The sequence below is a fragment of the Selaginella moellendorffii genome, unplaced genomic scaffold (assembly GCF_000143415.4).
Source record: "Selaginella moellendorffii unplaced genomic scaffold, v1.0 SELMOscaffold_12, whole genome shotgun sequence".
Classification (NCBI taxonomy): Eukaryota; Viridiplantae; Streptophyta; class Lycopodiopsida; order Selaginellales; family Selaginellaceae; genus Selaginella; species Selaginella moellendorffii.
The window spans coordinates 2,387,304-2,411,944 of NW_003314273.1; the positions used below are offsets into that span (position 1 = coordinate 2,387,304).

At 49.4% G+C, this 24,641-nt stretch overlaps 11 protein-coding genes across 15 annotated transcripts; 7 read left to right on the top strand and 4 right to left on the bottom strand.

Annotated features, from left to right (window-relative positions):
* Positions 1-218: 218 nt before the first annotated feature.
* On the bottom strand, positions 219-1,964 carry LOC9660660. Its single transcript, XM_002969560.2, has 5 exons — positions 1,896-1,964; positions 1,619-1,730; positions 1,398-1,534; positions 916-1,314; positions 219-860 (listed from the first exon to the last, which is right to left on the bottom strand). Exons 2-5 carry the CDS (start codon positions 1,637-1,639, stop codon positions 431-433), a joined length of 987 nt encoding a protein of 328 aa, XP_002969606.1. The 5' UTR covers positions 1,640-1,730; positions 1,896-1,964; the 3' UTR covers positions 219-430.
* A 106-nt stretch (positions 1,965-2,070) lies between these two features.
* LOC9660661 (protein MEI2-like 2) lies at positions 2,071-5,486 on the bottom strand. 2 transcript variants are annotated; one of them, XM_024674282.1, is made up of 13 exons: positions 5,300-5,484; positions 4,932-5,144; positions 4,536-4,870; positions 4,301-4,459; positions 4,135-4,251; positions 3,926-4,077; positions 3,788-3,873; positions 3,420-3,728; positions 2,900-3,365; positions 2,759-2,843; positions 2,633-2,701; positions 2,404-2,571; positions 2,071-2,349 (listed from the first exon to the last, which is right to left on the bottom strand). In XM_024674282.1, exons 2-13 carry the CDS (start codon positions 5,128-5,130, stop codon positions 2,284-2,286), a joined length of 2,211 nt encoding a protein of 736 aa, XP_024530050.1. In that variant the 5' UTR covers positions 5,131-5,144; positions 5,300-5,484; the 3' UTR covers positions 2,071-2,283. The 2 variants fall into 2 exon arrangements, with proteins under 2 accessions (XP_024530050.1, XP_024530049.1); XM_024674281.1 differs by having other exon boundaries at positions 2,633-2,843; positions 5,300-5,486.
* A 682-nt stretch (positions 5,487-6,168) lies between these two features.
* On the top strand, positions 6,169-7,835 carry LOC9660662. Its single transcript, XM_024674225.1, has 5 exons — positions 6,169-6,579; positions 6,645-6,901; positions 6,954-7,165; positions 7,218-7,413; positions 7,458-7,835. Exons 1-5 carry the CDS (start codon positions 6,507-6,509, stop codon positions 7,764-7,766), a joined length of 1,047 nt encoding a protein of 348 aa, XP_024529993.1. The 5' UTR covers positions 6,169-6,506; the 3' UTR covers positions 7,767-7,835.
* Positions 7,836-7,998: 163 nt separating this feature from the next.
* LOC9659763 (pentatricopeptide repeat-containing protein At3g04760, chloroplastic) lies at positions 7,999-9,788 on the bottom strand. The gene has a single exon (XM_002969562.2). The coding sequence runs from the start codon at positions 9,770-9,772 to the stop codon at positions 8,042-8,044; it is 1,731 nt and encodes a 576-aa protein (XP_002969608.2). The 5' UTR covers positions 9,773-9,788; the 3' UTR covers positions 7,999-8,041.
* Positions 9,789-9,938: 150 nt separating this feature from the next.
* On the top strand, positions 9,939-10,332 carry LOC9660663 (immediate early response 3-interacting protein 1). Its single transcript, XM_002969339.2, has one exon. It carries the CDS (start codon positions 10,019-10,021, stop codon positions 10,244-10,246), a length of 228 nt encoding a protein of 75 aa, XP_002969385.1. The 5' UTR covers positions 9,939-10,018; the 3' UTR covers positions 10,247-10,332.
* Positions 10,333-10,347: 15 nt separating this feature from the next.
* LOC9659764 (HVA22-like protein k) lies at positions 10,348-11,489 on the top strand. The gene is made up of 8 exons (XM_002969340.2): positions 10,348-10,392; positions 10,448-10,506; positions 10,565-10,662; positions 10,716-10,767; positions 10,832-10,895; positions 10,963-11,058; positions 11,118-11,196; positions 11,286-11,489. The coding sequence occupies exons 1-8, from the start codon at positions 10,363-10,365 to the stop codon at positions 11,405-11,407; spliced, it is 600 nt and encodes a 199-aa protein (XP_002969386.1). The 5' UTR covers positions 10,348-10,362; the 3' UTR covers positions 11,408-11,489.
* Positions 11,490-11,507: 18 nt separating this feature from the next.
* On the top strand, positions 11,508-12,746 carry LOC9660027 (cytochrome b-c1 complex subunit Rieske-4, mitochondrial). Its single transcript, XM_002969341.2, has 2 exons — positions 11,508-11,780; positions 11,840-12,746. The coding sequence occupies exons 1-2, from the start codon at positions 11,561-11,563 to the stop codon at positions 12,478-12,480; spliced, it is 861 nt and encodes a 286-aa protein (XP_002969387.2). The 5' UTR covers positions 11,508-11,560; the 3' UTR covers positions 12,481-12,746.
* Positions 12,747-13,218: 472 nt separating this feature from the next.
* Positions 13,219-14,360, top strand: LOC9660028 (GDSL esterase/lipase At5g03980). Its single transcript, XM_024674205.1, has 2 exons — positions 13,219-13,424; positions 13,517-14,360. The coding sequence occupies exons 1-2, from the start codon at positions 13,219-13,221 to the stop codon at positions 14,358-14,360; spliced, it is 1,050 nt and encodes a 349-aa protein (XP_024529973.1).
* Positions 14,361-14,843: 483 nt separating this feature from the next.
* LOC112346124 (pentatricopeptide repeat-containing protein At1g09900-like) lies at positions 14,844-18,143 on the bottom strand. 4 transcript variants are annotated; one of them, XM_024674277.1, is made up of 5 exons: positions 16,524-18,143; positions 15,705-16,473; positions 15,573-15,646; positions 15,251-15,500; positions 14,844-15,185 (listed from the first exon to the last, which is right to left on the bottom strand). In XM_024674277.1, exons 1-2 carry the CDS (start codon positions 18,134-18,136, stop codon positions 16,464-16,466), a joined length of 1,623 nt encoding a protein of 540 aa, XP_024530045.1. In that variant the 5' UTR covers positions 18,137-18,143; the 3' UTR covers positions 14,844-15,185; positions 15,251-15,500; positions 15,573-15,646; positions 15,705-16,463. The 4 variants fall into 4 exon arrangements, with proteins under 4 accessions (XP_024530045.1, XP_024530046.1, XP_024530044.1 ...); XM_024674278.1 differs by having other exon boundaries at positions 14,844-15,500; positions 15,573-15,632; XM_024674276.1 differs by having other exon boundaries at positions 14,844-15,500.
* A 30-nt stretch (positions 18,144-18,173) lies between these two features.
* On the top strand, positions 18,174-20,364 carry LOC9660664 (COP9 signalosome complex subunit 2). The gene is made up of 12 exons (XM_002969344.2): positions 18,174-18,275; positions 18,382-18,474; positions 18,519-18,597; positions 18,643-18,883; positions 18,929-19,003; positions 19,060-19,194; positions 19,243-19,430; positions 19,483-19,551; positions 19,610-19,700; positions 19,766-19,900; positions 19,955-20,067; positions 20,127-20,364. The coding sequence occupies exons 1-12, from the start codon at positions 18,266-18,268 to the stop codon at positions 20,215-20,217; spliced, it is 1,320 nt and encodes a 439-aa protein (XP_002969390.1). The 5' UTR covers positions 18,174-18,265; the 3' UTR covers positions 20,218-20,364.
* Positions 20,365-21,059: 695 nt separating this feature from the next.
* Positions 21,060-24,456, top strand: LOC9660031. The gene is made up of 15 exons (XM_024674280.1): positions 21,060-21,144; positions 21,215-21,329; positions 21,388-21,422; positions 21,472-21,591; positions 21,641-21,736; positions 21,790-21,820; positions 21,867-21,937; positions 22,000-22,230; positions 22,280-22,486; positions 22,545-22,751; positions 22,800-23,383; positions 23,426-23,509; positions 23,565-23,813; positions 23,877-23,903; positions 23,978-24,456. Exons 1-9 carry the CDS (start codon positions 21,136-21,138, stop codon positions 22,472-22,474), a joined length of 903 nt encoding a protein of 300 aa, XP_024530048.1. The 5' UTR covers positions 21,060-21,135; the 3' UTR covers positions 22,475-22,486; positions 22,545-22,751; positions 22,800-23,383; positions 23,426-23,509; positions 23,565-23,813; positions 23,877-23,903; positions 23,978-24,456.
* The last annotated feature ends 185 nt before the right edge of the window (positions 24,457-24,641 follow it).

Consider the following 24,641-nt stretch of genomic DNA (forward strand, 5'->3'; position numbering starts at 1 on the left):
ACGTCACGGGTTCGAATTCTCCTAATTTATTTGAATTTTTTTTTTCCCGGCCAATAGTTTTTTTGTGGATTGGTAGGCTTAATGATGTGCACTGCCGCGGCTGCTGGCGCAACCTTTTTCTCCTCCAATCAATCATTTGGTCACACAAAAGTTGGGGCATATGCTCTGTACTATGACCAAAAGATTCCACCCAATTCCTTGGTTTCGAGATGAGAACCTTTGAGCGAAAGTTATAAAACGTTACAACGGAGTATAATTCCATAAGAGAAAAATTTTAGTGTAGCAGCCAAGCAGCAGACATCGAGAAGGCATTCCTTTCGCGGCCCAAAAAATTGATATCTGCCTGGAAAAACCGAAAAGTAGCGATGGACGAAGCGGAAATGGAAGCTCGTAGCGATGGACGAAGATGGAGATGAAAGCTTCCATCTTCTCAAAGGAGGTTCCGCAAGAGCCTCGCGAAGACCCTCCACGATGGCCACAGCCAGTCGATGGCGTCCTCGTACTTGGTATACAACCACAGCGCCAAGCGAGCCAACGCTTCCCTGAGATCGCGAAGAGCTTGAGTTTTCACGTACTGGATCGCCCAAACTCTGGAGCTCGACGCAAACTTCTTGGCGTTGGAGATGCCTGTTCTCAACTCCTGTTGGAGCCTTCCCGTTCTCACGTCGGACAAGAGTTGGAGTCCTCGCTGATTTAGTGCCTGGACCCTCGCTGCTCCATACTTTTGGTACAAGCTTCCAGCGTAAATCCCTGCCTGGATATAAAAGCTCATGGCCAGAGGGCCCAGCGTCCATACTCGCCACAGATCATCCGAGACTGCTTTTCCAAACCGGACAGTCACAGCCGCGTAGAAAATGCCACTGAAAAGAAAGACGAAAAACTTTAGCATATAGAACATAGAATTTTTCTACTTACAATACGATCACCGGCCATTTTATCGCGGGATGGATGCTCGACCAAAGTGTCGACGGTTGGGGAGGTTTTAGCGTCTGCAGCTTTTGCTTCAACACCTGTTTCGCGTCGGCGCTCTTTCTTCTAACTTCCGTGATTGCCAGGAGCTCCCTCGCGACCTGGAGAGATCCGCGATCTTTTAAGTTTTGCCTCCAGTGCTGCAGCGAGCCTTGTAACTGCTGCCACAATCTTTCTCTTTGTTGCCAGTCCAGCGTAGGCGTCGAGGAGGATGATGTCGGTGAGTCGTTGCCGTCGGACTCGTTCTCGGCAACGTCTTGGAATGATACAGCACGAAAAGTTCGTTTCCTGTTCGTTGCTTTTGGAAACAGCATAAGATATCCGTGTGGATCAAGTGGTGAGGATCTAGAAAAAAAAAGAAAGCAAGATAGGAGAGACTTGACATACTTGCAAAGAAAGAAAGAAAGAAATACTGAAAACTTCGCTACCTCAACACAATCTTTGAAAAACTGTGCGTCCAGGACGATTGTAGATTCGTGTTCTCGACGTAGCTACACGTACAGAGGGATTTTTCTTTCACCGAGCGTACAAAGCTTGGGTGAGAAACACAAGCTACGTGAAGACCCTGCAATGAAAGGAAAGTTATTAAAAACGTAAGCCGCGATTTGTTTAACACGAACACCAAGAGCACTGCTCTCTAGAAACTTACTCCAACGTTAAGTGCTGTCATCTTCAAGCTACGCGGCGAGCGAGTGGAAAAAACAATAGAATTCCCGGGGAATCCTTTCGTTTGGATTCACAATCCACTTCTCGCGAGGAATCTGTAAGCGCGGATTAAAACTCACGGCACTGGAGCACGAATTAGGGCCGTGGGAAGGAACACAGGCAATCCACATTGGATGGAGCTTATGGCTCCCGAAAGGCATCAACCGCAGCGAAACCTAGCAAGCAATCCAATGCCAGGCGCGGGCGCGCTGGATTCTTACCGGGCAAGGCGCTCTCCACAATCGCCCACTCCCCCCCGCTCGCGCTAAAGCCCTGAATCTCTTTGGCGAGGAAAGGAAATCTCCATCGTTAAAAATCTCTTTTTATCCCTTTGGCCTTAACTAGCTGAACGGGGCCCCACTTTCACGCTTGGAACTTGTTATGTTAGCCAAGCTCTAATTTAACTCTCAAAACCATAGTTTGATGGCCTCTCTCTGTACAAAAATCGATGCTTCTTCTTCTTTTCACCGGAACGAAGAAACCATCGATCAATCCAAACAAAATACACCGCCTGCTAGAAAGATCCTTACGGACTTCCCACAGCTCTCTTGCCGCAGCTAGAAAAAAAGAAGGAACTCGTACAAAAGCTCACACCTCTCTCCATCTCGATCACAGCGAAGAGATTTCGAACTGGCAGTTTCCATCCGGCTCGGGCCGAGCAGCACAAAAGTGTTGCTGCAACAAGCAAATCTTAGATCGATGAAGAGCTATCTCTTAAGCACTACTTACCGGATTGTTTTCCGAAGGGAAGAGTATTGGACGACACCTTTTGTCCTCGTTCATGAGGCTCGAGTTTTGGAAGTGTGCGACCAGCGCGGCCTTGCCTTGGATCCGTGCGTAGGCGAGAGAAGCAACCTTTTCGCTGTTGAACTTCTCCCACTTCTTGCCGTTAAAACTCTGAAAGTCACAGAGCGAACAACAAGGATTACAACCAGACGAGCGAGAGAATTGATCGAACCTTGTAAAAGGGGACGATGTGAGCTGGCTCGGTCATGTTGATGAATGCATAGCCAACGTTGCATTTATTCTGCACAGGCAAAAGCCGGTCAATACCAGGGAAACACTTTTGCTCGCCTAAAATCACCTTAAAGTCAATTGGTAAATAGATGAAATCGTAGGTACCACGGTGGTGCTCGTCAATTGTCGACAGAAGCAGCTTTGATGTGTACCTAAAAGCCGAAAAACGTAAATATCACCGCAAGACTGCTCTGTTCGGAATGCTTACTTGTTTGGTATGTTTTTTATCATCAGCGTCGTCCGCAAGTCATTCCCGAGGAGGATGCGTTCCAAGTCCAGCTGATACTTCTTGTTCTCCGCAAGCCCCGCAGAAATTTCACCCCTCCGGCTCTTGCAACGTTCGCTAAAATTATCCAGTGACCCAGCACCATTGACAAATGGACCAGTTCTATATAGCGGTCCCAACCGTGAAGAATCCACAAGGCCACTGAAAGCCTGATTGGATCCTTTCATATTCAGGCCCCCAACCGGTCCTGACCATGACATGCCGGGCAAGTCAGTGAAGAAGCCATTGTGACCGTCGACTAGCTTTCGATCCGCAAAGGCTGCGGAAAGTTCCATACTCGCCCGGGTGGAGTCCAAATGCCTGTCTCCCACAAAACTCTGTAGTTGAGAATGGAACGGACTGGAATTACTCCAGAGTGACTGCTCTGTGATTCTCGTACCCGTAAGAACTGCACAGTCGAAATGTCAGTCACACCGTAACGAGAAAGATAATATCTTCGCACCTCTGGGCGAGTGGTCGAGCGATGCCGACACTTCTCGTAAGCTAGAGGGTATTCTCTGGTCATACACACCAAAACTGGTGGGGTCCTGGTCAGAGATCTGTAAAGATGAAAATTGCTGACGCATGAAGTGACCAGAGGACCGACCGAGAGAATCAGGAATGTTAACATGTAATGGAGAAGAGACCCGGGCAGGAACGCTACCAACACCGTTTGGATGCTTGCTAGCAAAGGAGCCGAATGAAGAGTGCACAGCTCTTATTCCTGGATCATTCATTCGAAGCGTGCTGCTTCCCCAGTGTGGTGATTGCCCTGCCGCAAGGTATTACACTTGAAACACGTAAGCATGTATGCAACTTCAGGAAGCATACCTGAAGGTGACGAGTCCAAAGGTGTCTGCATCTGCTGGCACCGAAACTCTTCCTGCTCCAGCTCGTGGGTGAGCTGTTGCATTAAGCTGAAACAATCGCTTCAAAACTCTGTTTCCTGGCTTCCACACAGACACGTACCTCCTACGAGCACCACCAGGGCGACTGGGTTCCAGTTTGATACGTTTCCCCGCAATATCGCTTCTGTTCAGCGCTCTTAGCGCCGCTTCAGCTGCCCTGACATCGTAAAACTCAATAAATTTATGATGCTTCTTGTGTGGTGTCTCGCGTATCTGAATTACAAAAGAGAGTTGCATACGTAAACGTTGTCACCGAAAAGACAAGCATACCTCTTTAATTTCTCCATAGACACCAAAAATTTGTCTCAGGTCGTCGTTTGTGACTGACGTGTCCAGATTAAATACAACTAGCGTCCCCTGGTTGACATCTTTATCGGACGGGTTATCCTGACGAAGCGAGCATTAGCGTAAGAAGCAACTCAGAAATTCTGAGTACCTTCGGTATTGAAAAGTGGATGTCCAGCTTTCTTCGACGTAGAGGTTTGTTCTGGAGACCACGCATGGCACTCCGGGCAGCCCGGATGTCGTAATACGATATCATCACAAATCCGCGGTGTTTACAAGCGGTATACAGCGTACGAATATCACCATATTGCTTAAAAGAAGAGAAGGTAAAAACCAAAACGTGTGTCACGCGCGCTCAAGAAAACCGAAAACAAATGCAGCCTCACCTCAAAAAGTGCTCGAAGCTCCGCATCCTCAACGTTACTGTTGATGTTGCGAACAAAAAGCGTTCTAGAGGGATGTTCTCCATACGGGTGTTCTCCTGCCAAAACATTCCCGGTAAAGTTCCCGTTTGTGCCTGCGATGTCACCCTCCAGCTCCATTCCACCACCACTGTTGAAAAAATCGAACTCATCATCGTGAAGAGAGCCCAGATTGTATCCAGAATCGGCTAAAAGGTCCTCTTCGGCATCCGGAAGGAGAGTCCCCAAGGCATGCGACTCGAGCTCTTGCATAGAACCAAAGATGTCGTCACTCTCCACATCCTCGGAAGCAAGCGGCTCTAGACAATCGCAAAAGTGATTCTATCAGAAAACAGGAACTCGAGGAACGAGAGAACTCACGTCTTTCAAGAACTAAGTTTGGCAGCGAGCAAGGAGCACTGAGAAGGCGATTTAACTGTGAAGTGGCCGAGAACATCGACGATCCAACTGGCGCATCAAAATTCTGGAATTCATTGCTACACCATCCGGAGTCCGAGAAAGCTCCAAATTCCCGCCCGCCAGCGTGACTGGGGAAGAGCTGCGAGGTATTGGACGCCATCCAGGCAGCCGATCCTGCGCGAACACTCACGCTCATCAGCACATCATCAAAACCCTAGAGCATGGGAAAAACAGAGTCTAAAGCTCGCGGCAGTGGAGCGCCGCAAATTCGAGCTCCCCGAGCTCGCCAGGGCCGAAATTTCGAGAATGGAGGCGCGAGGGACACTCACATGACGTGAATCGCAGCATTCCGGAGCTTAGATCGATCGCGCCGAGATGAGGAACACGATGCGCTCGCCGCCGCGCCCGCCGCTGCTGGTGCCGCCAGGGATTCCTCCCCCCCCGCCAGCGTCCAAGAGCACTGCTCGCCATTTTTGCCTAGTCGATCGAAGCACAAAGAAAGGGGCACACACCCTCTCTCTAGCCCGCGGGCAGGGCGGGCAGCCACGGGCAGCCACGGGCAGCCAGTCAGGGGCCGGGCATCATCTTATCCCAAAATGTCTCTGTCTTTGACATTAAATCCCGCGAAACAAACATACTTATCACTTTTAAAAGCCCGAGCTCGAAGAAATAAAATCGTCCTAAACGCTAAACAAGAGAAGATTAGCCTCGAAGTCGAGGAACTTGGAAAATCAAAGAAATCCAAAGCCTCGAAAACATTACCACATCACCTAGTCGATCAAGCGCTGCAAAGCTGGAAGAAAATAGTCTGTACAGACAGAAGAACAGTACCTATCAGAACGAGCAGCGATTCGAAAAACACGAAAGAAGCCTTTCCAGTCTCGAGAAGGCGAAGAGGATTACTACTAACAAAGCACAAGGAGAGAGTACTGATTAGAGTCTCAATCACCCAAGACGCAGAGAAAGCAAAAGATCTCGCAAGAACACGGACAAAGCAAAAGAAAATAAAACTTCGAGACGCGAATCTCACCGGGTGAGTCGCGATCCGTTTTGATGTGTCCGCTCGCAGTGGCTGCAGCCAATCCGAATGGATCCGTTCGTGTGCATCGATGAACGGGCTCCACGCCAGTTTATCCCTGGAAAATGGAAAACTCCCTCCAATTAGCACAAGCAATACTTCACATCACCTGATGTTTACCTGATGTTTATGTTGCTAGTGAGATAAGCTTCCACCACTGCTCGCTAGTACAATAATGTAGGCAGGCGCCTTTGCTTTCCCTTTCGCTACTTTTTATCGCTCCTCTCTCTCTTGCTTCACTGCGAGCGAGAAAAATCCATCGCGGATGAGATGAGTAGCTCTAGTTAGCTATAGATACAATGAGATCATTTACCAGCTGCTGAGCTGTTGTGTGATCCCTGATCCCTGCTGTTGATCATAACTCCTCCACCAGACACCACGGCAGCCTGGTTTTCTTCTTTTTTCGTAACCTCTCTTCCCAGGAGTGCTCCAGACCCGAGGAGAGGATCAAAGCGCTCATGGCCTCGGTCGATTGTTTCTCCAGCCAAATCGAGCACATCTACTCCAAGTCTGCAAAATCCAAGCCCAGCGGTAAACTGTCAGTGTTTCTGAAAGAACGGTATTTAGCTCGACGAGAAAAAAACCTGTCTGTGCAGGAAATCCGGTGCTCAAAATCAGTTTTATAACACTGTCTATTGCTGTGGCTCTTGGAGTTTCGTATATAGCTCCACCTCCCGCAAAGATATGCGGGACACTGCATGGCCCCGCTGTTACCACTTCTCGACTCCGCTTTCCAGATGGTCGACCCGTTGCTTACGCTGAAAGAGGTGTCTCCAAGAACGATGCAAAGCACAAGGTTGTTGTTGTTCACGAGTACGGAGGCACTCGCTTGGATCTTTTCCCCTGCAACGAGGTAAGATATATTCAAGCCAGCTAACAGTGCAGTAAGCAGCGAACCTGTGCAGGAAAAATTGGAGGAGCTCGGTGTGTATATGGTGAGCTTCGATCGAGCTGGATACGGCGAAAGCCACCCCTTCCCGCACCGTTCTATTGCGTCCGAGGTTCAAGACATGGAGCACTTGGCAGATGCACTTGAGCTTGGACCGAAGTTTTACGTGATAGCCATTGGTGTTGGTGCATACGCCGGCTGGGGTTGCATTCAATACATTCCCAACAGGTACAATGCCTTGAGAATGGCTGCAAATGCAACTAGCAATGTGTTTCAACAGGATAGCAGGACTTGCGATGATTTCACCTGTTGCAAACTTCTGGTGGCCAGGCTTAGCTGCTACTTCTCAAGGGCTCGAGGCTTTAGAGGCCGCCGATAGATACACTCTCCAGGTAGCACATTATGCTCCTCGGTTCCTCTACCATTACACAAGGCAAAAATGGTTCCCTTCATCAAACATGGAGAAACTTAGTCAGGTATGTAATATTAAAAGAGCAACTCACGGACTCGAGGTTCCCAGGTTTCGGAGCTTGCGATACAGCAGGGAATACACGAATCCATTCACAGAGATCTGATGATTCAATTTGGAAGCTGGGAGTTCGATCCAGCGGCACTCCACAATCCTTTTGTCGGTGATGCGGTTCACGTATGGCAGAGCAGCGAAGATCCCTTCTTCCCATCAAGCTGGAAGGCACGGCTGAAAATTAAACTCCCATGGGTTCAGTACCATACAATACCCGGGAAAGCTCGTGATTCGTGGCTTCAAGTTGCTGGTTTGCCTGAAAAAATGCTTGTTAGCCTACTACCTGGCAATCAAACACATGCCTGAATCCTGTTGGTTGGGCATACTCCGAGCCGTGGTACAAAACTTTATTTCAAGGTACCGTCCTGGTCGGAAGCTCGTGGAGTTCATAAATCTGCTATAGACAACACGTTATTGTGAAAAGAACTAGCAAATTGTCTTACAGCGATGTTCGTCTTGGTGAACTGGCGAGTTCGTCTTGGTGAACTGGCGAAAATCCATTCGTTGCGACGGTCTGTCCTTCCTGACGACAATATTCATAGCAGAGCCGATGCAAAGCATCAACTCTACCTGAAAAGCCGTTAACTGCTGGCACAGAACCGGTACTGCCGCATCTCTGCTTGCTCCAGCTCTGGCATCAGCAACTGTACAACTTCCAGCCTGTTGAGCCTCCGAGCATGGTTCACAAGCGTCTGCAAAGTATTCATTTGAGGGCTATGTCCACTGGCTTTCATCTCCCTCAGCATCGAGCATGCCTGGTCAATGTGACCAGCGCGGCCGAAAGCTTCCACCAGATTGCAGTACGAGCTGCGGTCCAGCGAAACGTTTCTGCCCTCCATTTCCTTGATCAGCTCAAAGCAAGCTTGGAGCCTCCCCACCTTGGCCATCCTGACCACAATCGTGTTGTACGTGTAATGGTCCGGCACGAGGCGCTGCTCCAGCTTGAGCTCCTCAAAGGCTTTCCAGGCCTCATCGACTTTCCCAACTTTTCCCAGCAAGTCGATGATGATGTTGTAAGTGATGAGATCGTGAACAAAGCCTCCCGCGGCCTTGAGATCGTAATAGAGCTCGAGCGCTACTTCCGGCTTGCCGACTTTGTTCAGTCTGGTCATGATCACGTTGAGAGTGAGCGAGTTGGGATAGAAGTTCATCTTCATCAAGTCCCGGACCAAGGTATGCGCTGCATCCACTTCCCCAGACCTCCCAAACGCATCCATCAGGATCCTGAAAGCCCTCTCCCCGGGCGAGCAGCCATAAGACACCATCTTCCTTACCAAGTCCGCGGCTTGAGCAGTTTTCCCGGCTTTGCAAAACGTGTCGAGAAGAACGTTGAAGGTGACAATGTTGGGCTGGCACTTGTTCGCTACCATCTCCTCAAACACCTTGGCCGACGCTTCCAAGTTCGTGGTGTTTCCAATCCCTTCCATGACGAAGTTGTACGTGTAAACGTCCGGAGGATAGCCTTTCTCGGACATCTCCCTGGTGTACTTGAGCGCCTCGTCAACTTTGCCGAGCTTGCAGAGGCTGTTGATGACAACGTTGTACGCAAATCTATCCGGCTTGTTCCCGGCCCAGATCATGTTCTTGAAGATCAGAGGCACCACCTGGAAACACCCGGCCTTGACGAGCTTGTGCATCACGTACTTGTAGTGCTTCATGGCCGGCTTCTCCGAATGCTCGAACACATCGAAGAACTTCAAGGCCTTTTCGATCTCGCCACCGTCGAAGTAGCACTGGAAGAGGATCATGTACGTGATCTCGTTCTTCGCGACCTTGGCCTTGGCCATGTCGGCGTGGAGCTCCTCCATCATCCGGAAGTTCTTGGCATCCCCGAGAGTCTTCATCATCATGTTGTAGACGTAAGTGTCGTTGTAGTACTTTGGCTGCGTCTTCGCCCACCGGAAGAGCTTGAGCGCGGCCTCCTCGCCGATGCGCTGCTTCAAGATCTCACAGACGTGGTATGGCCGCAGCCTCTTCACTCCGGATGATCTTAGCAGCTCCTCGGCGGTCCACCACCCAAGCTCCCCCTTCCTGATCGCCTTGGTCATCTCCACCACGAACTGGAGATCCTCGTTCACGGGCTCCCACATGAAATCGCTGGTGAGCACGTCCTTCCGGTGGGAATCCAGCGAAATCTTCTTGAGTGGACTCTCCAGCCGGCTCCTGCTGATGTCCCTGCTGAGAGAATAGGGCGATGGGAGAGTGACGCAGGGACGTCGCCTCACCAGCAGCGATTCCGCCTCCATCGACAGGAATCGCACCAGCCGGATGCTCGCTGCCGCATTCTTCCTTGTGATCGCGAGGAACCCCATGGGAAAATCCCGAAGAACCCTAAATTTCGCTTGGCCGATCGCACCACATCGCCTAGCTGCTCAGCGATCCCACACTTCGTCCAGGAAGAATCGATCGAGCTGCGTGAAACCTCAAATCGTCGAGCCACAGCGATGCCTCCATCGCCGGGAATCAGTGACACTGCCGCATTTTCTTCCTGAATGTGATATCTCCCGCCTAGCTCCTCAAGAACCCTAATTCTCGGCTAGGGTTTCTGGGCAGCGAGGATGTGGATCTTGCTCGAGGCCGTGCTGCTGATGCTCAATAGCATCGCGATCTTGAACGAGGAGCGATTCCTGGCGCCGCACGGGTGGGGTTTTGGCGACATGTCGCAGCACGGCAGCCAGACGCTCAAGGGGCAGATCATTGGCTTCATTCACGCTGTCCAATACTTGCGCATGCCGCTCATCTTCTTCAATCTCATCGCCATCACTTCGATGCTTCTCTTCGGCTGAGCTAAGATCGATCGATCGATCCCAGCTAGAAAAAGGAGAAAATGTATGGCGCTTTTCTAGCTAATCAAATTTGCCGCAAACCCTAATTCCTGAACCCTAGGAGGGGAGGAAGAGCGATGGCGTTCGCGGGCGCCTTGGGCAGTGAGGTGAGATTTTCCCTCTTTGTTCTTCCGATCGATCCACACTCTTGGCGCTGCGCAGTTGGGCCTCCGATTGCTGCTATCGCCTGCTGGAACAAACATTGTTGTGCGCACGGCAAGGTTCTCTTCTTCTTTTTCTTCGCTTCTCTCGCATTCTAAGATTTGGATTTCCATCCAGTGTTGGAATTGGGATCGGCTTTCCAGTGTATTCCACATTCAAGGCCATTGAGAGGAAGAATCAAGCAGAACAGGAGGAATGGCTTGTCTATTGGACTGGTAGAAATTCCTTCTTGTTTTTCTCCCTGTTCTTCATGTTTTGTGGTGTGCAGTGTATGGATGTTTCACTGTAGCGGAAATCTTCTCTGATTCCCTTCTCTCCTGGTAAGTTTTGTTTTTTTTTTCTGCTCAGAGATTCTTCAATCCTCGTATGTTTTCTCTCGCGCAGGTGTCCATTCTATTACCACGCAAAGCTTGTTTTCCTTGTTTGGCTACAATTCCCACACAACTACGTACGTCTGTTCCATTTTTTTCTGCTCTTTCTCACTCCGATCTTTGCTTTTCTTTCCTTGCTTGTAGGGAGCAAGGCATGTTTTCAAGGTGTTTCTAAAGCCTCTGTTCGTGAAACACAAGCCTCAGCTCGACAGGATCGTCGAGGGAACACGCTCAGATCTCGTAAGCTCATAGGAGTTCGATCGATTCCTACATTTCTGATGAGCTCCTGGATTTTGCAGGACACTTTCGTCAAGACCACAAAGGAGAGAAAAGAAGTCCAAGCTATCGTGCACACAACGAAAAATCTCGCTCTCTCAGGTAAAACTCCACACAGTCTAAGAATCAAAGGCAAACTTTTTCTTCTCCTCATTACATTTTTTCTTTTTTTTTTTACTTCCTCTTCTAAGCGTACCATTCTCTCGGCGATTTGATCAAAGGCCACAACGATAACAGTATCAGAGGAAACGATGAAGATCAAACAGATCAAACCTGGGTTCACGTTCGCAGAGACGAAGATCAAGATGAATGACGAAGATCAAGATAGACTATAGAGTTTTTAGAATATTCGGTTCTACGAAGGGGAATCTTTTCGCTTTATGTTGATGCCACAAGGATATGCTGTTCTTGTTCTAGGGCTAGGTCTCTCTTGGCTAGGGCATTGGTTCTTGGCTCCTCCGGCGCCATGGCTTCGTCGCTGATCCGGGATCTCGGGAGGAAGCTGGCTCCGCGCATTGCATCGGCGGCGGCGGGGTCGACGTCGTCCTTCCACACCTGCTCCTCCGGTCTCTCTCGGGGCGCGGCGTGGAGCGCGAGCAATGCGATGGCGAACTGGGATTGGGAGAAGCAAGAGAAATCCTCCTGGGGCAGCTGCGCCACTCCCTGGAGCTATTCCACCACACGAGGTAAGCAAATTCTCGCAAGAAGGGGGGAAAAGCTTCCATCTTTTGATCGATCTATCCAGGCTGCGCACTGACGCGAGGGAGCGAGGCGCTGACGCGAGGAGGCGAGGACTCATCGCCCTTCCTCACGGCGCTGCGCAACCCCACCGCCAACATTGTCTACGACGAGAGCGTGGTGGAACGCTACCCGCCCGGCGACCCCGACCGAGCGGCCTACATCTACTTCGTCGCCACGGGCACCCGGTTCGTCTACGCGGCGGCCATCCGCGTGTTCATCCTGCGCCTCATCATGACCATGTCCGCCAGCGCCGACGTGATGGCGCTCTCGAGCCTGGAGGTGGATCTCAGCAACATCATCGAGGGCTCCACGATCACGGTCAAGTGGCGAGGCAAGCCGGTGTTCATCCGGCGCAGGACCCCGGACGAGGTGGCCACCGCCAACAGCGTTCCCGTGAACTCTCTCCGCGACCCTCAGCAGGACGCGGAGCGAGTGGTGAATCCCGAGTGGCTCATCGTGATCGGGGTGTGCACGCATCTGGGATGCGTGCCGCTGCCAAACGCGGGGGATTACGGAGGCTGGTTTTGTCCCTGCCATGGATCGCACTACGACGTGTCTGGGCGAGTGCGCAAGGGGCCAGCGCCGCTCAACCTCGAGGTGCCCGAGTATAAGTTCATCTCGGACACGACTGTGTTGATAGGGTAGAGAGGGAAGAGGCGAGCACCAGAATCTCCAAGGCAAGAAGAAGAGACCCCATTTTTCTCTAAGAACTTTGCTATGTTGACGAAGAAGAAGATGAGCTGAGCAGCGGCTGCCTGGCATCTTGTTGGTTTTCTTTCCAACCAGAGAATAAGAGTGAGATTGTAAACTTGTAGCTTGTGTCATAAAAAAGTCACTGGATCTAAGTTCATATAAACCAAAGTTAATAAGTGTAAAACTACATTAAATGAGCATTAAACTACATTAAACTAGAATATACTAGATAGTGTTTAGAAAAGTTTATAAACTATAAACATGTTTATAAATTATAAATATAAAATTAATCTAAATGAATAAATAGTAAAGTATCTCAAGAATATCCAAAACTTCCAGCATAAAATGTCACGTTCTTGGGTGGATCCACCTAAGTGAGTAAAATTTTTATAGATGGAGCCTCTGCTCTATGAAACAGTGAATCAAAGTTTCTATAGAAAATGTATCAATGTATGTGTGTTTTCGCCATATATTGTAACTTTTTTCCACTATGATGTTCAAAGGATTTTCTGAAATGGATTTATAAAATATAGAGAATGTGGTGGTGGTCTTCTATAAACTTCCACTGTAGGCAAATGGAGAGAATAGAATATTACTTATAGAGCTCCAAAGCTACATCTGGAATAGCTTGGACACAAAATAGTCCACACTCCTCACTATATAAACTTTCATTTCTCAAATCTCTCCACAATGGCGTCTTCTTCCACCACTTTCGCCATCGCCACGCTCCTCTTCGCTGCTTTGTTCGCTCCTGCAAAATCCGCAAACCAAAGCAGCCCGGGCTCATTCTGCCCCACCGCGCTCTTCACCTTTGCAGATTCTCTCAGCGATGGTGGCAACCGCGACATCGAAGGTGGCGGCAAGACTCTCTCGGGCAGCTACCCCTACGGCGTCACGTATGGAAAGCCAACCGGGCGCTACTGCGACGGCCTCATCATCCCCGACTTCCTGATCCAGAAGCTCGGTTTGACAACATCGGCATCCCCAGCCTCGAGTTCAATGGCACCGAGTTCGTCAGCCTCGACTTCGCCTACGCTGGAGCCACGGTGCTCCAGGTCGAGAACCAGCCATTCTCGAGCCCCCACATCTTCTCGGCCCAGGTTGACGATTTCGTGCGCCACCAGCAGACCGTGGTTGCGCGCAATGGCCGCGAGCAGAGCGAGCCGTGGTACGAGAATGCGCTCTTCTACGTCGAGATTGGAGGAGACGACATCAACTTCGCGCTGCCGCTGGGAACCGACACGGTGATCAATCACACCATCCCGGCCGTGATCCAGGGCATCGCCACGCTTTACAACCACGGCGCTCGCCATGTCCTGCTCTTCAATATGCCCCGCGCGGATTGCTCGCCAAACTATCTCCAGGCCTTCCAGCAGTACCCCGCCGGGACATTCCACTACGACAACGATGGTTGCATTGTGGAGGTCGGCCAGCTTATCTCCTACTTCAACTCCAACATCCAGAGGCTGGCGACCGAGCTCGCGCAGAACTACACGGGCCTCAATGTATACTACTCCGACTGGTTCGCGGCAAACACGTACGTCATGGAGAACATGAACCAGTATGGATTCACGAACGCGCTCCAGTCGTGCTGCGGCGGCGGTGGCAAGTTCAACTGTAATGGTGATGGGCTATGCGGCTGCGCTCCACTGAACGAGCCCAATGTGACTTACACGGTTTGCAACGATCCCAGCCAGTACTTCACCTTCGATGGAATCCACTACACGCAGCACTTCTACCAGATCATGTCCGACTTTATCATCGCCGGGCAGTACCTCACGCCGTCGGTGAAGCTTTGCAAGGCCGTCAATGAGCCTGAAGGTCCTCTCTAAAGCTTCATGGTTTTGGCAAACTTTCATTTCTCATTATGTATCTTGTGATCCCACACTAATATCAGATAAACTTTTTGTTTCCCCTAGAAAAAATAGGTGGTCTAAAGTTGCCATGGTGATCATCTTCCTTCTCGTGATGATACTTCTCCAAGTTCTTCCAGAGATTGGAGCCGATCATCCCGTCAACTATCCCGCCACTGCCCAAGCTTTCGATGTTTTCGTCTATGGCGGGAGCTACACTCCCGGAGATAGCTACAGCCAGAGCTTGGACACGGTGTGCTCTTTCCTCTACCTCTGGACGCCCATGAATGGGAGCGAGCTTCTGGTGAGCTATGGCCGCGGGGACAGCGTTGTGTGGGCACTCAGTCAGTGCTCCAACAGGACTCTGGATCGAGATCACTGCAGCAGCTGCCTCACAGCTGCTAGAGTTCGCATCGACGATTTCAACACGTCGTTTCCACTTCGAGGTGGCGGATATTGGACTACCGGAACAAATTACGATTGCTTCTTGCTCTATAACAAGGATCCAATCCATATATTAGATCCAAGTAAGCTTTTTGGTGTTTGCATTCTTCGCTACAGTTCTTTGATCGAATCATGACCATCACAGGTATTGTGATCACAATGACGGTAACTCCGCCACCGCCACCTTTGCCATCGCCACCTCCAGGAAATGTGATTTACGTTCCAGTGCCTGCTAGCAGTAGCTCAAGAGGTGATCTTACTTGGAATTTTTTCTTTCCTGATGAAGTGTAAGTTTTTCCAGTCAGCAAGATTGTTTTCGATGTGGGAGTTCCAGTCACGCTTATCTGCGTTGGCTTCGTCCTTACAACACGCATCATCGATATGGTAAAACGGAAAAACTTGGGATCAGTGAGAGTCAAAGGTACCTTTTCTTTCGAAGCCAAATGGAAAATCCATTCTTGTATCGTCATAGAGCGTGCCCGATGCATCGAGTACAAGGAACTCAAGCTCGCGACGAAGGGATTCTCCGCGGAGAACAAGCTGGGAGAGGGAGGATTTGGAGTAGTATATAAGGTACTCACGTGTGTACTTTGAGCTCTAAGATTCGAGAGTTCTTTTGCCTTGCCACAGGGTGTTCTGAAAGATGGAAAAGTTGTTGCTGTGAAGAGGTTGTCACTGGAATCACACCAGGGAACGGATGAGTTTCTCAATGAGCTAAAAGTGATAACTGAAATTCAGCACAAGAACCTGGTGGAGATCATAGGATACTGTGCTGACATTCAGCACAAGCTGCTGGTCTACGAGTTCCTGCATCATCGAAGCTTGGATATCGCACTATTTGGTAAAATAGAAAAAAGCAGCGAAGTGATCTGGTCATACCTTAACCTGCTGTTGCAGAAGGTGGTGTTTTCCTGGACTGGTCGAGTCGATATAACGTCGTCGTGGGAGTGAGCCGAGGCCTGGCTTACCTCCACCATGATGCCAATGTCACGATCGTCCACCGTGACATCAAAGCTAGCAACATCCTCCTGGACGGGAACCTCAACGCAAAGATCTCCGACTTTGGGATCTCCAAGCTGTTTGAAGACGACCGAAGCTTCATCAGTGGCACTAGAATTGCTGGCACTTAGTAAGTTCTTTGAGCTTCGAAAGTCTCTGACCGCTCTTTCCTCCAGTGGCTACATTGCTCCCGAGTACGCGTTCCGCGGACGACTGACAGTGAGAGCCGATGTTTACAGCTTTGGAATCCTGACTCTGGAGATTGTTGCCGGGAGGAGGTGTGTAGCACCAGATGAGCAGTTCCTTCTCGACCGGGTAAGCATCGGATTCTTCTTCTTCGACTATATCTCTCGTGCAACGCAGGCTTGGGACCTTCATCAAGCCAGAAGCCTGCTCAGCCTCGCTGATACACGACTGGAGCGGTACGATGATAAACAAGTTCTCCAAGTTATCCACATAGCTCTCTTGTGCACCGATAGTAACGAGAGCTGCCGTCCGACGATGGCCGAAGTTGTCGCAATGCTTTCCGGTTATGCCGAGCTCTGGCCTCTGAAGCCTCGACGGAATTCTTCAGATGTGCCGAGTCTCGAAAACACCAGCCTCCTGTCTCACATAGTACGAATGTACGATGACCTCGACTCATCCACTTCTGTAGTGACGAACTTGTAAATCTTGAGTAACATAAATAATGAACTTTACCTCTTCGCTTCCAAGCTTCTCCGGCGTCTCATGAGCATTTGATTCTGGAGCTCCAGGCTTAGATCCATCCCTTCGAGTTTCATCCTGCCGTAGAGCCTGAAAGCCTGGTCGTACAAACCACCGACGGTGAAAGCCTCGATCACGCAGGCGTAAGTAGCCTCTTCCGGAGCGAAGCCTTTCTTGTCCATCTTCTTGATCACTTGAAGGCAATCGAGAAGTTTGTCGTTCACGGCCAGTCCCACCAAGAGCACGTCAAACGTAGCCTTGTTTGGCTTGATCCTCGAGCTTTTCAGCCCTTGGAACAGCTCGAGAGCCTCGTCGGTCTTCCCCTCCTTGCAAAGCATTTGGATGACTATGTTCTTTGTCTCAATGTCTGGAGCGCAGCCGGCGTCCTTTCTCATGTCCTCGTAGAGCCTGAGTGCCTTCTCGTACTGTCCAGCACCATTGAGGAGTCTCAAAAGCCCATTGTAGACCATACGATCCGAAACAGCCAAATCCTCGTAGAAGTCGGACGCCAAATTTGCGTCACCTTTCTCCTCGAGAAACTTCATGATGATCTTGTTCGAAGCCTCCTGGAGCTCGCAGCAACCCGCGACCACCATCCTCTTCACAACCCCGAGAGCTTCGCACGCCTTGTCGGAGCTGAGCAGGAACTCGAGCAGGAGATTAAAGTTGTGGACGTTTGGCTTGCAGCCTCTCGCTGCCATGTCCGCGATGATATCAGGAGCTCGATCCATGTTCTCGGATCTCACAAGCCCGCTGATGAGATAGATGTAACTGTGGACGTCGGGCGCACAGCCTTTCTCCACCATATGCCTCGAAAGATCCACTGCTTCTCCAACTCTGCCGGTAGAACTCAGCGCATGGATCACGGCATTGACAGTCTCGGTGTCGGCTACGTGACCAACTTGGAGCATCCCTCGCACGATCACTGGAAGAACATCACTTCTCTGACACTCGATGAGCTTCTTGAGCACGTAGAGGTAGTACTTCTTCTTGGGCTTGCGCTTCACGTAGCTCTCAAACTCGAGGAAGCTCTGGACGGCCTTGTCCACCATGAAGGCATCGAAGTAGCTCTGGACCACCGCCATGAATGTCACGTAAGTTCTCTGGGTGTTACTGGCCATCATCTCCTTGAGAAGGAGATTGAGCTGCCGGAATCGCTGGTTGAGGCCAAGCGTCTTGAGCATGAGATTGTAGGAATTGGTGTCGTGCTGGAAGCCTGGCTGTGCTTGCGCCCAGCGAAACAGCCCCATGGCAGCGTCGGCATCGATGTTCTTGCGCAAAATCTCGCAAATGTGGAAGGCCTGGAGCTTTACCTCGAATTTCTTGAGAATCCCCGCCGCCTCCCACCAGGTGATCGCGCCGCCGCGGAGCACCAGCGTCATGTGCTTGATGAATCCCACATCTGCGATCGATGGATAGCACTTGTACTGCTGGAATACCTCCTTGTCGATCTCCACTGGCCGCTCCTCCAGCCCCAAGAAGCTGTCCGGCAAGTGCAAGGGATCCAAGCGGCCGCGCGGAGATTCTAGGGAGTAGAATCTGGCGGTGGTGTGAAGCCCGGAAGAGACCGCATTGCCCCGGCGGAGGAGCCGCGCGATCGAAATCATCCTCCCTTCTTCATCCTCCTTTGGGGTGTTTTTTTAGGGTTCTAAGGATTTATATTCTTTTGTAGCGTTAGGGGAGGCGCTCAGCTCGTCGCGAGGACGCTTGGCGCATCGCCGCTCTCCGGAGGCGCCATGGATTCCGGTAAGCTCTCTTCGTAGCGCAGCGCTCACTAGGGCGCGATTTCTTGCTCCCGCGCTTGGCATTGCATGGATCCTCAGTAATTCTTGCTTGGTTTCGTGGTGTATAGACGCGGACATGGAAGATTATGGCTTTGAGTACTCGGAAGAAGACCCCGAGGAGCAAGATGTCGATATCGAGAATCAGTACTACAACTCTAAAGGTAGCGATTTTCTTTTCTGTGAAAGAAAACAATGGTATCGGCAGGATTTGTGGAGGCTGATCCTCGAGGAGCTCTCAAGGGCTTTGCGGAGGTCGTGAAGATGGAAGAAGAGAAAGGAGAATGGTAAACGAGCTTTTCTCTTTCTTTTCTCAAAGAAACACCACGCAGGGGATTCAAGGCTTTGAAGCAGACCGTGAAGGTGCATTTTCGATTGGGGACCTACAAGGAGATGATGGACGCCTATAGGGAGATGCTGACGTACATCAAGTCCGCGGTTACCCGGAACTACAGCGAGAAATGCATCAACAACATCATGGATTTTGTCTCCGGCACTGCAAACCAAAACCTGGAGCTGCTGCAAGAGTTTTACCAGACAACGCTCAAAGCTCTCGAGGATGCCAAGAATGAGGTTGTGCCGGTGGCTCGTGTTTCTTGCTAATAGTGATTTGTGCAGAGGTTGTGGTTTAAAGCGAATCTCAAACTTTGCAAGCTTTGGTTCGACATGGGAGAGTATGCACGCATGAGCAAGGTAATATTAGCCTGGGTGATTTTTTTTAATTTTCTGGCCCTCCTTTCGCTGCATAGATTTTGAAAGAGCTCCACAGATCGTGCCAGAGAGAAGATGGCTCTGATGATCAGAAGAAAGGAACTCAGCTTCTGGAAGTATACGCCATTGAGATTCAGATGTACACGGAGACAAAGAACAACAAGAAGCTAAAGGTATCTATGCAGTTCTTTTTATGATATTTTGCTGAACCTCGGCCTCAGCAACTCTATCAAAAAGCTTTGTCTATCAAATCGGCGATTCCTCATCCACGCATCATGGGAATCATCCACGAGTGCGGCGGAAAGATGCATATGGCTGAGAGGCACTGGGCAGACGCAGCCACTGACTTTTTCGAGGCCTTCAAGAACTATGACGAAGCCGGAGCACAAAGACGGATCCAATGCTTGAAGTGAGTGGCTTTTACAAAAGTCCGGTCTAACATGTTTTCTTCTTTGTAACAGGTATTTGGTTCTTGCAAATATGCTGATGGAGTCTCAGGTTAACCCCTTCGACGCACAAGAAGCAAAACCGTATGTATCATTTTGTCCACATTCCTCAATTCTGTGCTTTGTTTTTCTGTCCTCCCAGGTATAAGAACGACCCTGAAATTCTAGCGATGACAAACCTTGTCGCAGCTTACCAGCGCAACGAAATTTTCGAGTTTGAGAAGATCCTGAAGGTAAAGCTGTTAAGTTGGCAGTCTGAGCCGGGCGAGGATTGATTTTATTTGATTTTATCTGGCAGAGCAACCGGAAAACGATAATGGACGACCCGTTCATTCGGAATTACATCGAGGACTTGCTGAAGAACATCCGGACACAAGTACTATTAAAGCTCATCAAGCCTTACACCCGGATCCGCATTCCATTTATCTCGAAGGTCGGTTTTGTGCAAATTCTATCCGCTGCCATTCAACTCTCTTGTGTAAAACAGGAGCTCAACATTCCGGAAAGAGATGTGGAGCAGCTCTTGGTGTCTCTCATCCTGGACAACCGGGTTCACGGTCACATAGATCAAGTTCATCAGCTCCTGGAGCTCGGTGACAGGTAACTCTGGACGATAGATTCTAGTTAGTTTCGTTCGAACTAAACGGTGTGCTGCTCAGATCGAAAGGGCTGAAAAAATACACCGCGATCGACAAATGGAACACGCAGCTGAGATCTCTGTGCCAGACCGTCTCCAACAGGATCGGCTGAGAGCGAGAGGATTTTTTGTAACGCATTTAGCAACATCCACGCCAGGTCGGAGTTTCTTCTTCTTCTTTTTCTTCTCTTTTGGCCTTTGTAGCTCAGTGTGTATATTCGCGAAAGAAAATTTTGAGATTCCTGATTTAATGCGTTAAAGGTGTTTCTACAAGGCATAGATTGCCAGAGAGTAGAGGGCTTTCGATTGATGATTTGGAATGGCTCCACGCGATGGAGTGCTTCCAGAGGATGATCGATGCTGGGCGATGGATCGGGATCACATTTGCGGCGATTCTGGATTGGGGAGCGCTGGGCCTTTTGCTAGGCAAGTTAATGGGTTTACTCCAGATGCTCTCTTGAACATTTCTTCTTGGATTGTTTTTCTTGGACAGGATGTATGATTATAGCACTCCTTCATTCGATGCACAAGAGTATGGATGAGCTACTTTGCTCGCGATCTCCCCGACGAGAGCTCGGTATAACGACTATGCAGCATATGCCTCGGATGGGCATTAGTAAGGCCTCGTTAAAAGAAATGCCCAGAAGGGGCATTTGTATGGAGAGCTGGGACGCGGGCTTATGAGACGAAGAGATAAACCCTAGCGTTCTTGCATTGCGGCATTTGCGAGGGAGACGATGGGCGCGGGGTTGTCAGATGGTAATGCCGCTCCTCCGTCGCGATTTTCTGGAATCGCCTTGCAGGGTTGGGCGCCCGCGCTCGAGGATCGGCAGTTCCAGGCGTCGTCGTTGCGCTGTGGCGGGGATGGAGCCGATATCGGACGTGTTGCGAGATATTTCGGCTCCTCTTCGACGATTCTTTCCCATTTTCGCAGGAATCCGGTATCCGCTGTTGTCTCGTTCGTGTTTGATCCTAGTTCTTCCTGCTACACTGCGTTTGCATAGCTGTGAACAAAGATCATCCACTGGAGCATGACACTGGTGAGCGCTTTCTTTCTTTATCGGATCTTAGCCAGTTTGATCGATATTACCAGGGCCTGACTGGCTGAAGGAGGTGACACGTCGAGTTTCAAAGAGAAAGAGCGTTAGTGATGCAGCTCAACTCCATCAACTCGGCCTCTTTTTCGACACGGATCTTCAGCTCCAAAACTTGGCAGGCGATCAAGGTAATGAATCCAGCATTTCTTGCTAGTCTCTAAAACTTTGAGTCCTTTCCACTCACAGACAAGCTATTACTTGGCGCAACTACAGATAAGCAGGTTTAGCAATATCTTCTTTTACTTGCTTGCTTTCAACTCGTATTGCCAGGACCTTGCTGCACATGAGGTAGTGAGTGCTGCAGTCGTGGCTTATGTCCAGGAGCTGCTTCTGGAGAGTTATGATATGACGTTGAAAACGCTGGAGCTCAAAAGGAATACATCACGTCAGGTAAGTAACTAGCATGATGAATTGAAATTTTCATGACTTGGTTGCCCAGACAAGCACAATAGTCGTGTCTTCGAATGTCAAGTCAGCAAAGGCGATTGTTTTACTTCTCTGTGATGGCTTATGGTTGAAGAAAATCCATGTCAAGGTAAATAGCAAGTGCAATACAATGTGTCTAAGCTTTATGTGTTGTTTTGCTAGGACTCCCTTCTTACAGTATTGGCATTTCTTGGTAATGCATGAATTCTCAAATTCAAGTTCTTACATTTTCCAATCAGAATGGGCTCACGGGCTTGGGATGGCAGTGGTTCTTCTAAATCCAAGCGAGGTGGCGTTCAACGAGCGAAAGGTGCAAACCATTCCATCTTGTGTTTTCTTTGTTTTTTGTGGGACTGACAAAGAGCATTGCAGCAAGCTGCAAGTGCCGACATTTCGCTTGAGCACGTTCTATGTGCATGGGACTTCGTCTTCACAACTTTCCCTGGCACGGTGCTCGCTGTCGTTGCTCACGGCTCTGGAGGAAAGCTCGCACTCGATCTGTTAAGCCGCAGACATGTCGTCCTTCCTGAAGATTGGGAAGCTGTCCAGCGACTGAGATGTTTCGCATTCTGTAATTCAGAGATTCCAAGCGATTCTTTGCAAGTAAGAGTTCTTTTATGTGAGACATATAACGTGTTAAGCTCGTTCGTAGGTGCTTTCTCGTCGGAAATTGAATTTCCTTGAGAGCAACTGCATTAATTGGGTCTCAGAAGACAAGCTGGCGACAGAAAGAAGCCCGATAAAACAGGTGCCCTCTGGAGCAAAGACCCACGAGAAAGCTGCAGAGTTCGCTTTCAATCCGATGTGTAACTTCCTGTTGGCGAATCTGACAGACGCAAGGAACTAAATCCATTTGAAGGTAACTGTTATGTGAAACTGTATCATCGTAACTGACAGATCATTTTGATTTATTGCAGGATGTACAATTAGGACTGTACATGCGATTGTTAAGACTTGTGCTGACAGTTCCCTGTTTGTTCTCGAGCAGGGATATTGTCGATGTTATTGCTTTCTATTGGTGCCGACTATCTTGAGACGGAAGATTGATGAGAAAAATAGAGAAGAGCCTTGCATCAGCAAAGAAATTTCACCCGGCCGTGAGCTCTGTTGAAATGGAAATCCAGGTGGGTGTATTACATCTGCAACTAATTTTTCTCAGAGGAACTTCACAGGTCCTTCAGTTGCAATCGTTTTGAGACCTGAAGAAGCGAACTGCAAAATAGTGCGTTGTTTTGCTGGCTTGTGAGTCAAGTGATGAACGTAGCGGCCGGCATCGAAGTGCCAGCTGAAATTTGCGCCGATTCTTCTCGAAAATGAAAAGCGGAGAGAGCAACAAATCGTTTCCACGTTTGCTTCCTCGCTACCAGCGCCATCAGTGAAAAAGCGGAACACATTTAGCACACCACATCTATCCATCGCGTTTGCTCCTGAACACTTAGACAATGCGTGGAATTACAAGAGAAAGAACTAAGAAACGGCGCCGAAAGGTGGTGGCCGAACAGTCCATGGTGACAACGAAGGAATGTCCGAACTTCCCTGCAGACAGCAAGCCTCGGAAACTGTTGAGGTCTATTGTTGTTGGCGAAGACAGCATCAGAGTGCGTAGCGGGCCAGCAGTGTCACATCATCTCCTGACGTTTTTTCACGAAGAAAACATCCAAAAGCCTCATCGCCATTGTCGATCACAAGGCGTGGATCATGCAAGAAACCAGTTCCTGGTGGAACCGTGGGCTATAAATCGAAGTCATCCTGCAAGGTAATGACGCATTTACATGTTCTCTAATCATTTAGCCTGCAGGTGCGCTCATTATGAAAAAGCTGGATCCTTCGCTGTGTATTCTATCTTCATGTCGAATGTTGAAGAGCAAGCTGTTTTGAGAAGGTCCGCTACAGAAATTTTTTCACGTCCTTTCATACAGATCGAAACTTTTGGGCAGCCTCATTGGACATACCGCATTACACCACCAAAGCGGTTTCTATCTTTCAACCTGCGTTTGGCGATTGCTTCTCGGTCATGAATACACGTGCTGGTATGTATCCTTCGGATGCTGATGAGAAGATGGCTATGGATCTGGCTGGCATGTTTCAGGTACGCATAAAATATCTGTGTCGATTTTGCTGCCAGGCGGCAGATCGTATGGATCGCAAAGCATGCTAGTGAATGACTGATGGATCCAAGGCTTGAAGTGAGTGATGTTACAAGAGTTCAGGGGTGGTCTAACATGTTTTCTTCTTTGTCTTTGTCACAGGTATTTGGTTCTTGATGGAGTCTCAAGGTAACTCCTACGCTCAAGAATTTAAATTGTAATATATCATTTCATCACATACTTCAATTGTGTGCTCCTGTCAGGTATAAGAACGACCCTGAAATTCTGGTGATGACAAACCGTACCAGCGTTCGAGTTTGAGAAGATCCAGTCCGAATTTATTTGATTTTATCTGGCAGGCCAATGGGAAAAACGATAATGGATGACCATCAAAACAATACAATGATGAGAGTTTTGATGGGACGACAACCATACATTCTCGGAATTACATCGAGGTGCTGAAGAACATCTGGACACGAGTACTATTGAAACTAAGCCTTGCATCACCATTTATCTCGAAGGTACGCTGCCATTGTGTAAAACAGGACCGCCTGGTGTCCCTCATCCTGGACAACCGGGTTCACGGTCACATCGATCAAGGTCTTGGAGGTAGACACGATATCTAGTTTCGCACGAACTCAGCTGTGCTGTGAGGATCGAAAGGGCTGAAAAAGTTTCTTCTTCTTCTGAATTGGATTTATTGCCTTTTGCTTGAAAATAAAATAAAATCTGTTTCCCTTTGTGTAGTTTATAAACTTAGAAGGGCGTCCTGTTATTAGGGTGGTGGGAAGATGGCAATAGAGAGGGTCCTCTGGTACGATGGGAAGTGGACAGCTGCTGGAGGTCCAATTGATGACTGCTGGAACCCCATGTTGCCTGATTCTTTGACAATAGAGGGGACTCCTGGAGAGATGAAACTTCCTTAAC